The 12,748-nt window shown below is 42.8% G+C and overlaps 1 protein-coding gene across 2 annotated transcripts in view; it reads right to left on the reverse strand.

The window, feature by feature from the left end:
- ACAD11 (acyl-CoA dehydrogenase family member 11) overlaps positions 1 to 12,748 on the reverse strand; it is a 69,341-nt gene that overhangs the window by 7,612 nt on the left and 48,981 nt on the right. Inside the window, exons 14-19 of one of the 2 annotated variants that reach the window (XM_073003499.2) lie at positions 12,634 to 12,700; positions 11,543 to 11,628; positions 10,016 to 10,087; positions 7,655 to 7,809; positions 6,878 to 6,994; positions 4,105 to 6,584 (exon numbers count right to left, since the gene is read on the reverse strand). In XM_073003499.2, coding sequence (XP_072859600.2) covers positions 6,282 to 6,584; positions 6,878 to 6,994; positions 7,655 to 7,809; positions 10,016 to 10,087; positions 11,543 to 11,628; positions 12,634 to 12,700 — 800 coding nt within the window. In that variant the 3' untranslated portion in view covers positions 4,105 to 6,281. Of the gene's footprint in view, positions 1 to 4,104; positions 6,585 to 6,877; positions 6,995 to 7,654; positions 7,810 to 10,015; positions 10,088 to 11,542; positions 11,629 to 12,633; positions 12,701 to 12,748 lie in introns of those variants that run through there. The other variant, XM_020804567.3, reaches the window with a different exon arrangement.

A 12,748-nucleotide genomic window follows, 5' to 3' on the forward strand; every position in this document is an offset into this window, starting at 1 on the left:
ACAGTAGCGAGTTTGAGTCTACCCCCCTCTGCTGGGCCTCTCAGCTGGCAAGCTAGCTCACTGCTATTTCACAGTTTTGCCTCAGCTTTTTTCCCGCCAAAAACAGGCTGCCTCAGAGCACCCTAATCTAGTCTCCCCAGTTGGCACGTTCTTCCACTAGCGCACCTCCCCCTGAGGTACACCTAGAAGATTACCTACGCGCCTCAGATTGTCCCTGACTAGACCCCCCTTGCTCTGGGCACACGTGCCAAGGCTTTGCTGGACCACTGGACAACTGGACCAGTCGTATCCCACACGCTGGACACCAATCAATGTGACAAACCCAGACCTACTGGGATCTGCCACACGTTAACTAAGCTGCCACCAACCATTCCCTATAAGAAGTCACACAGACCAGGGATGGATTTTTAAACAAATAAAAGAACAAGGTTTATTTAAATACAACACACAGGGAAAATAAAATAATCAGGTGAATAAGATAAAGTAACGTGGCTTATTCTCATTCATACATGCATACAGTTTGGTTCACACAGAACCCTTAACTTGAAGCACAGACCCTGAACCTATCAGTTCTGGCTGACCAACAGACACCTGAACCTATCAGGTTGGTACTCTGACACACAGTAGTACCCTGTCTGACACACAGACTCCCACACCAGCTTCTTCTTCCCAGCTGCTGCTTCGTCACATCCCAGCGTCTCAACACACGCTCCACATATATATACAGTACAGCCCCTCCTCCTGATGTCCCGCCTTCCACTCCCCATAGGATGGAACTTTCCCTCCAAACCCATGACAGACAGGTAACATCAGTGCTGTATGTAACACACTTATTCACCTTTTCTGTTTCCTCAATAACAAATGAGGGAGAAACTAAAGTTGGAAAGCACAAAGATAGCACTAATGGTTGGTTCTCTTCTTTAAGAAAAGAAACGTCTGTAAACAAGGTCTTTATGAAACTGCAAACATGGTTTGTCACATCACAGTTAGGCTAACTTGCTTGCTTGCCTTGCAGAAGTTATGGCTACCAGAATAGAAACCTTGTAAGTGAGAAAATGCAAATGAGCTGAAGCCATGGGTTCAAATGGCAGCTCTGTCAACTGGGTTAAAATCACAGACAATGAATGATCAGTGTAGAGTCACTGGTAAGTATGGTTCATTAATAGATTCTGCAAATTCCTTTAACTTCCTCCATGTATAATAATAACATGGAAAACTCTCCATACTGTCAATTTTAATATCTCCATGTGTGGATGACAAATATGCCCCTTGTGGCATGTCACAATATTTGAAATAATAGGCAGTCTCAAACTGTCCACTGACATTAGAAGCAGGGTTGTGAGCCATGGCTGTCATGACCATCAACGACTCAGTGGAAGGGTGTTTGTGCCTTCCTGCTTGATTTTACAATTGTCTGATAAACAGGGAGGGAACAAGTACATCAGGCCACCTGACCAAATTTGTACAAATGTACGCACACACCGCATGGATGAGTCCCTTGCCTGCCCAAGAACAATATATTTCAATTTCTTCTCTTAGGTAGCAAAAAGGTCTATTTATGGCAAGCTCTGCTTCAGGGTTGAGTCTATAAAACTTGTCCAACAGCCCCCATTCATGAATCTGCATTTAATTTCTGTTTGAAGCATCTGCAGTAGAGATGGGGGCATTCATACACGGATACAAATACCCCCACACAGGTGGACATAATGAGGGTATGGACCCCTGGGGCCAGACTGTCCAGTCACCCTTCCATTGCTACTGTGGGCTCTGCCACTCCTGGCAGGAGATGAGACAACAAGCCTCCCCGCCAGGTCGAAGAGTGGCTCGCCAACTAGTCACTCCGGAGTGATTGGAAGGGAGCGCGGAGTCTACGGCAGCAGTGGACGGTGAGTGGATAGTCACAGTTATACCCTCGTTATGTCATTATGTCCACCTGTGTGGGTGCAATCTGGAGTGCAATTGTCCTTACTGGAAAGATATATCAAATCAAGGTACAGTGGTGCCCCACATAGCGACGATAATCCGTGCAGCAAAAAAAAGCTGCAAAGCGATTTTGTCGCTATGCGAAAATAAAAAGCCCATAGGAATGCATTAAAACCCGTTTAATGTGTTCCTATGGGCTTAAAACTCACCTTAAAGCAAAAATCCTCCATAGCGCCGCCATTTTCGCTGCCAGGTAAACGAGGAATCCAGGCGAAAACACAGCGGGCGGCCGATTTTTTCCATTCAAAACATCGCAATGCGATCGCAGAAACTTAATCATTATGCAGATTCGTTGTTAAACAGGGTGCCTGGCTCCAACACTCTTGGCTTTTTGACGCCAGGCAAAGACCTTTCTGTTCAGCCAGCATTTTAATTAAACAGTATTCCCTATCTGGCCACATGAGCAGCAGGACTTATTAATTTCTAATGTTTTAAGAATTGTTTTAATATATGATGTTTTATATTGTCTTTTAAAATGTTTTTAATGTTTTTTAGGTTTGAATGTTGTACGCCGCCCAGAAGCCACTGGCAATGGTGCGGCTAAAAAATATTGCAAATAAATAAATAAATAAAATATGTGCTATCAATACACCATTCCCACTATGGGCTATGATGGTGAGTACCTAATGATCATTGTTGTTTGAGTGTCACTTGTTATAATAAGGCACTAAAGAAGAATTGAAAATTTGAGTGCTTTGAAATTTTAGAATCTGCTGGTATACGCTCATTCTCCTGTGTTTTCCAGTCAAAATTTACTATCCGTGTCTTTGTCACTTTTTTTAAATAAGATGTTATAGTGGTGCCTTGACTTATGAACTTAATTGGTTCCGTAACTCGAAATGGCTGTAACTCGAAGCAACATTTCCTGTAGGAATGCACTGAAATGCAATTAACCCATTCTGGCCGAAGAAAAAAACAAAAAAAAATCACTGCAAGACCCATCGGAAATGTGATTAATCCCTTCTGGCTGGCCGAAAAGGGGGGGGGGATAAAGGCAACCAAGCATGCAAGACTCATTGCAAATGCAAAGAAAACAAAGCAAAAAAGCAATCAAGCGTGCAAGACCCATTGCAAATGCAAAGAAAACAAAGTAAAAAGCAAGCAGATCAAGCAAGACCCATGGGAAATGGGGGGAAAGCAAGCAAACCCCCCAAGACCCATCAGAAATGGGAAAATCCCAAAAAACAAGGAAACCCCTGAAGACCCATCGGAAAAGGGGGGGGAACCAAAAAACAAAGAAATCCAGCAAGACCCATCACAGCACAGAAATATAACCCCTCCAGCCCAAAACCACCTTGCAAAACCCACCCAGAACAGTTTTTAAAAAGCAGAAAGCAGCACCTTACCAGGCAGTCCGAAGCCTCCTCCGATTGCACTCACTCTAACTGCTGGGGCGAAAGAGTACAAAGAAGCAGCCTCTTCGCCACCAACAGTTAGCAATTTGAATTTCCCACCTTTTTCCCTGTCTTTTTCTGTTTGTAACTGGAAGCTCCGGCCACAAGTCGAAGCACAATTTTGGGGCCGGAGCTGGTCATAAGTCGGGACGTTTGTTAAGTCGAGGTACCACTGTACTGACTTAAACTTCTATCATACTTGTTTGTAGAAGCTGGAGAACTGTTGTAAAGACCTTTGCTTTTCCGCAGATCTCCCTTTCTGGTAAGTGTATTGCCTTTTCCAGGGTGTTCTGTCGTGTTTCTGTGAGTATTATGCATAAAACCCATGCATTTTGCCATATTTCACTTTTTATATAGGTCTTCCATGATAGCAATTTGAGTGTTAAAAAGATCTTCTCCATCAAATGGTAAATCTTCATCTGGTAAATTCATCTGGTATGCCTGAAGATCTCAACCATATCTACATAGGACAACAGCTGCTGACATATTCTTTGCAGCACAGTCTGTGGAGTGTCTTGCAGAGTGGATCTGTTGGTTGGCGAGCATGAGAACCTCTTGCTGGAATGCCATGGCTAATGTCCATTTATCTTCTGGCAAACTTTGTACAAAAGTTTGCATTTTATCCCAAATAAAGTGATGGTAGGCTCCCATTTGCAGCTTGATACTTGGCTACTTTTATTCACAGAGCAGAAGCAGAATAAATATGCCTTCCAATCTGATCCTTTTGTTTTGTTTTTTGTCCTTTATTTATAGGTGTTGAATGAGATAGTCTTTTAGATGTGGCTTGAGAGGCTTCAACAATTACTGAGTTTAGTTGGGAGTTCTTATTTAAAAAGGATGCACCCTCTTCCTGAATCTTGTATAGCTTTTCTAGAAGAAGCCGTCTTGCGATGCACCACAGCAATCACAAAAACCATTCATCTTGCGGGTTTTTCATCCCGCGAGGCACCACTGTACAGCTAGACAGTTACTCCGCATGACAGTTTTTTCGCTAGACATTGACTTTGCTATAGCGATTCGCAAAACAGTGGTTCCTATGGGGGAATTTCGCTGGACAATGTTTGGTCCCTGCTTCACAAACTGATTTTCGCTAGATGACGATTTTGACAGCTCCCTCCGTGCTCGCAAAACAGGTGTTTTCGGGACCTAAGCTTTGCAAGACAGCGATTTAAACAGCTGATCTGTGGTTCGTAAAACGGCTTTCCTATGTCCGATCTTTGCTAGACAACGCCGACTCTTCCCCATTGGAACGCATTAAACAGTTTTCAATGCATTCCAATGGGGAAATGCTTTTCGCTACACAATCATTTCGCTAAACAGCGATTTCAGTGGAACAGATTATCATCATCTAGTGAGGCACAACTATGTAAATCATAGAGACCATTAAAAAGTAGTTTAGGTTTTGACAGGAACAAAAGGAGAATCTTCACCCAGAGTAGATATAAAATAGGGGTTCTCCTTTCTGTTTATAACTTGCCTATCCTAGGGGATCTCTCAGCAAGAAGTAACAGAACATTCTTCCATTAGTAGATATACTATGTGTCCTTGGGTTATGGATTTAGTAGAATAATAGAATTCCTGTATTTCCATCCATAGATTGCCTTAAAAGACAAATTCCAGTAATGTTTCTAACAAAAGCTAATAATTAAAGACCAATCAAATAAATACAATTTTCCAGTCATTCTTTATACAGTGGTGCCTTGCATTGCGACGTTAATTCATTCCGAAAAACCACTGCTAAATGAAAATGTTGCAATGCAAAATAAAAAAGCCCATAGAAACGCATTAAAACCCAGTTAATGCGTTTCTATGGGCTTAAAACTCACCATTCAGCGAAGATCCTCCATAGCGCGGCCATTTCTGGTGCCTCTTAAGGGAGGAAAACACAGCAGGCGGCCATGTTTTTTCCCCGGTGGCCATTTTGAAACCGCCGATCAGCTGTGCGAAAATTGAGGCTTAAGCTGGGAACCGATCATCGCAAAGCGAAATTCCCCCATAGGGAACATCGCAAAGCGATCGCAAAAAATGTGTCGCTATGCGATTTCATCACTAAACAGAGCGATCGCTAAGCGAGGCACCACTGTATTTTGAGAGCACCCACTACAAGCTCTATGTTGCCTGTCATATAGTTAGAAAAAAAAAGATTAAGACTAGAGATGGGGGTATCCGTATACGAATATCCCTGCACAGGTGGCATTAACGGTTACACTCACCAATCTGACGTGATTGGCACGACTACCAATGGCTCCGCAGCGCACAATCCACTCTCAACCTTGCAGTGAGGCTTGTCCTCCTGCCAGAAGTGGCAAGCAGATTGCGTGCTGCGGAGCCATTGGTAGAATTGCGCAGTCTGTGTTTGCAACATATTGGTGAGTGGATCATCTGGCCCCATGTGTGTATTCATGTGCGTAATGCCACCTGTGCGTATTCATATACAAATACAAATACCCCTGTCTCTAATTAAGACTAGCAATATCCATGTTTCAAGCCATGTGACGTTCATGGGGTAACTTTGGGCCAGTCACTACCGCCCAGTCTAAGCTAATTTATTGCCATGATCAGGGAGACATGCTGTCCTGGGCCCAATAAATGGATGGCTGGTCAGTCAGTCATCCTGTCATTTTAGTCACATTCTGTTCACTTTCTTGAAAGTTGAAAAGTTGTTGTTTCTCCTTTGTGTTCTCCGTGAATACACACTAATGAGTGCAGATTAACCCATTAGTGTGAAATCACAGAGGACTACTCGAAGAACCAGAGTTACAGGTAGGTAACCTCTTTTCTCTTTCGTGTCCTCTGTGAACACACACTAATGGGTTAATCTGCGCCCATTAGTGTGTATTCACAGAGGACTACTCGAAGAACCAGAATTACAGGTAGGTAACCTCTTTTTTGGGAGGGAGGGAATTATTGTAAAGATCTACTACTTGTCTTTACAACTTGCAGGTACATTACCATGAAAATAGCAGACTGGATCCAGCCTACTAAACTTAGCTTAGTCAAATCTGGGCCAGACCCCAGTGAAATCCAGTTTTTGTCGTTTAGTCGTGTCCGACTCTTCGTGACCCCATGGACCAGGGCACGCCAGGCCCTCCTATTTTCCACTGCCTCCCGTAGTTGTCTCAAATTCATGTTGGTTGCTTCGCAGACACTGTCCAGCCATCTCATCCTCTGTCGTCCCCTTCTTCTCTTGCCAGTAGTAAGCTGCAACTAAATTAAGCCCCCTGAATCAATAGAACTTACAGAGATGTTGATTCACCCAATCCCCACTGATTCAATGGGCCTACTCTAGTTGTGACTTACTAATGAATTTCAGCCAATGGAACTTAACTAATGTATAACTTTATTCATAACTAAAATTGATTGCAATGGGTCTATTCCAAGGACCCAAACCATTGCATTTCACAAAATACACAGAGCTGTTTTTAATATATACTATGGTCTTACCATGGGCTGTGGAAATTTATGTACACTGCCTCTCACTTCAAAGTTTATTCCATTACCTCTTTTCTGGCTTCTTTGCTGCCCAGTGTATCTATTTTGTTGGCCGCTTTCAGCGTAAGCAGTCTTGCCTGTTCAATAGCGATACGGCACTCTGCAATCCAGTGAGCCACAACTTCCTGTAGGAGCAGAACAACAAAGAAAAGTGAGGGATATCCAACTTTGGTCTCATAGCCATGAACCTAAGAACTCAATTGCTCATAATAGTTCTACAGTGCCTTGAGAAAATGGGACCAATGAACATTTCAAACTCATAATGTACACCTTTTGCTTTAGTGAGAGATAATTAAAAACTAAAACTGCTACTTGAAAGGCTGCATGTTAGGATTTTTCTACAAATTTGAAAAGAAGGTGCATGTTTTTAACATGCGTTGTTTTAAAGGTAAAATATGCCTTTTTTCCCTCTATCACTGTGCCACCACATTTCAGCAGTGTGGTAAACATCTTAATAATGAGGGGTGTGCTTGGGGGGTGCACAACAGCCACTTTCACCCCATGTGTTAACATTCTCAAAACAAAATAGCACTATACCTTGTTTATAACTCCGGCATAATGTTCTAAACTGTGGACTCATCCAAGTTGATTGGAGATGTGGGTTTGCGTTTATAGCCTGTAAATTCAGTTTGTGAAAGCTTACCAATTACCGACTAAGGTATAAATAATCAGTAACGTGCTCTGAATCCTAATTCTCTTCTTCGGTCTCTGGATCTGATCCACCTTTGAGCTAAGAAATGTATTGTGTGTATAGAAAGGCACAGAAAATTAGAGACGAAACTCACATGGTGGTACAACTTCTTGCTGAATGTTGTCCTCTGTGCTGCACGCTCACACAGGATCCGTAGAGCAGTTTCAGCCGCGCCTATTGATCGCATACAATGGTGGATGCGGCCTGGACCAAGTCTTCCTTGTGCTATTTCAAATCCTCTTCCTTCTCCTGTATCACAAAACACCATCTCCATATTTCCAGGCATATGATGTATATTTACAAAGCATGTGTTCATTTTACGGAAATGAAAAATGAAAGTGTGACATTGGGGCTGATGTTTTAGAGTATCAGTCTTCTTATAAGGAGCCTGTCCACATTTGAGCAAAACTAAAAGCATTCAGAAATGCTGACAGCAGCAACTGATGAAATCCCAACTACTTTTACAAGATGTTACCTGGCACGACAAACAGGAGAGACAGAGTGGAGACCACAGTGGAAACATTTACACAAGGAGATATTGCCTCATGCAACACACCCACAAATAATAGAGATCATGCACGAGTGCAAATCAGAATAATACCGAACAACAACAACAAACACACTACTACTACCGGAGGTGTTAAACACCCCAGAAAGTAAGGCCATTTATACCACTTTGACACCAGTTTCAACACTGAGTCACAGACACTGGGAAAACTACAAGTGTCATGGATGCAAAGAGAGCTCTGTTTAGGTGAGACCTTGTGCAGGAGTCGCACAGGAAGAATTATAATGCCAAAAAGGTATGCCATGAAGGTGCAGCTTTATTTTGTCTCCAGCTCTGCTGCAAGATTTCATAGTACAGCATCCTTAGGAATGAACTGGGAGGCTGGGAGTACCCCAAGGGGCACTTCCCAGAGTGTACCATCTGCCTCCTTGGCCGAAGACACTGAGGGACAGATGCCCACCCTGGAGGAGGGACTGTGGATGAGGAGGGGCAAAAAGACCCAAAGAAGGAGCCACCAGAGGGCATCATTTTAGCGGGAAAGGGAGAGGAGATAAAAAGGAAAGGGGGCAGCTGGAGGGAGAAGCTTGTTAGGTGGAGGAGGAGGAAGATGAAAAAGTTCGGAGAGTGGCAGCAACAGGAGGCTCAGAGTCAGGAGAACAAGCCATGCCCAGAACATCCTGGGAAACTGAGTGGGATGAGTTCCTTCAAGCCAAGACTGAGACCAAATGTGGGCAAAAAAGTGTGGAAATCACAGGGCTGGGCTTTCTACCTTCTCCAATAAAGTCAGATACCTAAGGTCAGGTACCTGAAGAATTGGGCATTTCACAGAGGTGGTGTTACAGAGACTTGAGTTCTACCCCTATGCAATGAGAGGGGGATTTGTTATGATTTAACGAGAAAGTTAATGGCATGATGTCTCTGAAGCAAGAGGCAGAATCTGTTGGAATAAGCAAGTTGTTACCAGCTAAAGGATTTTTGTTAGAAACTCATGACGTCCCTGAGTCATCCATCCAGCACAGTTCAGATGAAAGGGAGAAGGGCTTAGTGTAAGAAGGAGACAGCTAGCACACTGAAAAAAAAAACCAATAGTTGGAAGGAGGAGGGGGTGCTACGGCCAAAGGCCAAGCGGAAAAACGAAGGTAGAAAAACAGTAACTTTGATACATGTATGATCTATAATAAATAAAAAATATAAAGAAAAAGGAATCAAGAGTAAAACTCTCTCACTTTCGAATCACAGAAGCAGAATACAAGGCTCTCAATGCAGCGGTTGAAAGAAACAAGGGAGAGTCTTGCTGCCAAGGTACTTATACGGAGGGAGGGGCTTATTCTAATGTGTTTTTTGCTACCGCAGAAGTTCTAGAATCTTCCGATGAGGCTGCGCACAGGCGCAGATCACTCAGGGTGTGATTCACAGAGGCCACTAAGAAGAACTGTAACATTCAACTAAACTTTATTTTCAGTTTCTCTTGCACATAGTATGCAAGAACTTGATGTGATTGTGGCCTATTCTGTGCAAGCAGAGGAGATTAAAACTTCTCATAATTCCCAGCAGCTGATCTTCTACTCTCAACATGCTCCTCCCACACAGGTACAGGTTGAAAAGAGACGGTGAGGACCAACTGATTTATTTTATTTGCCCCAGTGCAATAAGGCCAAATTGGGGGAGGGGGCGATTCCGCCATGGGGTGGTATAGGGCCCTTGGCCCTTTCCCACGTGTGGTGGATCCACTGAAGATCATGTTTACTTGCCAGCAAAAACACAAAGTCAATTTTAGCTGCATTCTACACATTTCTTTTTCATACCCCCAAATACTGGTACATGAACCTAGAAAAGCCCCTCTTTCCACACAGTTTTGTGGAAAGTTACAGAAGTTCTGACAAAGTCTGGCAGATGCACATTGGGCTCCTCAGGAACTCTCCAAGAAGGCAAAATCTTGAGACTCACCAAGTATTAAATTGGAGGCTGGCACTCGAACGTTGTTAAAATGGACTTCGAAATGTCCCCCGTGAAAATAATCTATACATTGGGGGGGGGAACAAAGACAGGGGTAAATGGAGGTAAAAAATTCTGCTAGCATTAGTATTTTCAAAAACTGCAGGATATCGGTCATTCTCTGTATACACAGGATGTACAGTCCAGCAAACAAAAGCCCGGATTTAAAAAACTATTTTATTTGGCATCTTAAGAACAAACAAGCAGCCCACACAAAATAAATAATGCACTGGTTTTCAGTACACTGTTTAACCTCATGATGGCAATCGCATATCCTACAATCTTCCTTCCCAGCCCTCCTCCTCCTTCAATATGTCAGCACAGGAGTGCAAATATAATAATCTTAGAACTGCAGAGCTAGAAGGTATCCTTGAGTCCAGCCCCTGTCAAAGAGGCATAATGGGATATTGAACTTCCAACCTCTGGCTCGCCTAAACCACTGAGCTAAATGGGCTTCATAGTCTCCACTAGTTTGAAACATATGTAGTTGTTGGCTTTAATGACTCAACACAACTATTCTTTATCGTGAAAGCCTTGCAAAGCAGAGCAGAGGGATTCTAGGCTGGACAGCAGTGAAGAATAGTTATTGCCTGGCATGAGTGTTCTGTGTTGCTATCAGGGCTCCTATGTCATGAAATGCCTTGAATTTGTCTAATGTTTTAAAAATATTATGATTATTGGCATGGTGAGGTGGGTATGCTGGCAGAATGCAGCACCTCAGTGTTAAGCTTGGGGCATTTAAAAGGAACACCTCCTCTGAAATCTGATAGTCAGAGAAAGAAAAGTAACACTCTTTAATACTTGAGGCAATCCACTGATGGATACAGCAGGAGGGGGGAAATGTAGACTTATTTATAGAAGTCCCTAGAGCTGGCTTTTACGTTTGCACAGCCATTATGGAAAAGGTTTTTTTACTCTATCTAGGACAGTATGAACAAAAAGAGACTTCAGAAAAGGAGAAGGAAGGAAACCTACAAGTACCAGACCCTTGGAGTAGTATCCTATTCATTTTCTGTTCCTGGGAAAAAAAACCATCACAGCTGATTGATGAGGTGCCAGTCATGTGACTTGTCACATGACCAGTAATGTACCTGGTGCCTCTTCAGTTAGTTGTGCTCGCTTCTCTTTCATGCAGAGTGAAAAGCAACAGGTTTCTGGGCTTTGGCTATCAACCTATCTGTTGTCTTGGCTCCACTGGTTCAGATCACTTGTTGCATGTGTTGGTTATCAAACATTAGAAAGCTGTCGAAGCCACTGGGAGCCACCACATCCACATATATAACTTGTAAGCAAATCTGATGACCTCCAGGAATCTCAACCCTGAGCAGTTGCAGAGCTGGCAGATCAAGGTACAAAATCAATACCAAAAGTGTGTATTGGCCCATCTCTGAAGTAGACTAGCTTTGTAATTCATTGCCAAATTGGACTTTTAATTAGTTGGAGCAATACAATACTGGATGTTGAACAAGCCTTACTCACCAAGATATCCAAAAACTGAAAGAGGCCTTACAAGTTTTACTCCGGGTGTATCCATTGGCACAATTATCATACTGTGCTGCTTATATCTAATGAAAAGGGAAACAGAAACCAATGCTTCGTATTTTTTTAAAAAATGAAGATAAGTCTGTCAGCATGCCACAATGATTTCTAAATGTCTATTCATCAACAATTACTCAGGACCTTATTAGTAGGCACTGCACATAGTCCTAGCGGAGGGTGGTGGTCCTGGCTAAAACAAGAGAACAGTAAAGTTACTTTTTTTGACTATAGCTCCCAGAAACTTTCAGCTAGATTGGGCACTGCAGGATTTTGGGAACTATAGTTCAGGGGGGAAAAACTTCTGAACTTTGAATGTACCAAAATAATTTTACCAACTTGGAATTCTATGTATGCACCTTGACTTTGGGAAGGGTCACCATTTGCTGCTCCCAGCTTTGCACACAAGTTAACTGTAGAGATACTGTATACCATTTTAGACTACAGTACTGTTAATCCAGGTGTTTGTAGTCACCCCAATCTAACTCCAGTTAAATTTATCCTGCCTCCATGCCTATGCCAGTGCAAATCATTTGTACTATAGGGAAGCCTCCAAAGATCTCTCCATTCAGTTGCATGCACCTTCCCATGACTAAGCCTAATCACTGCCTGGGTAGAAGTTGCCTGGGTCCCTTATGTTTACTGCCTGGAGCTTCATTACAAAAGCAGGAGAGGCTATAAAGGAGCGATGTGGAACCTGCAGTTCAGCATAAGTTGTTGCCCACAACTCACATCATGTCTCATTATTTGCCCTCCCAGCTGCGTTTGTTGGGAACTAGAGCCCAGACACATCTGGACATCACAGATTCCCTAGGCATCAAATGAGTGAACTAAATGCATACATCTACAGACTGGGACATTAGCCTGGACACTAATGTAGCTCTGACACAAGACAAAGAAGTAGAGTTAGAGGATGTTACTTTTTCCTCTCTCTCTCTCTCTCTCTCTCTCTCTCTCTCTCTCTTTTTTTTTTTGGCAAATCATGTTGCTTACCATCCCACCTTGCTGTTTTAAACCAATAACTTGTTTCTTACCTGGATGCGGATGTATTTTTATCTTTGACCATCACAATAGCAAATTTGCAGTTTGGATTTCCAGCTCCTAGAAGATGAGCACAAATTAGATTTCTCCGTTAACAGTTTTAGCATT

Source organism: Pogona vitticeps, chromosome 6 (assembly GCF_051106095.1).
Source record: "Pogona vitticeps strain Pit_001003342236 chromosome 6, PviZW2.1, whole genome shotgun sequence".
Lineage (NCBI taxonomy): Eukaryota > Metazoa > Chordata > Lepidosauria > Squamata > Agamidae > Pogona > Pogona vitticeps.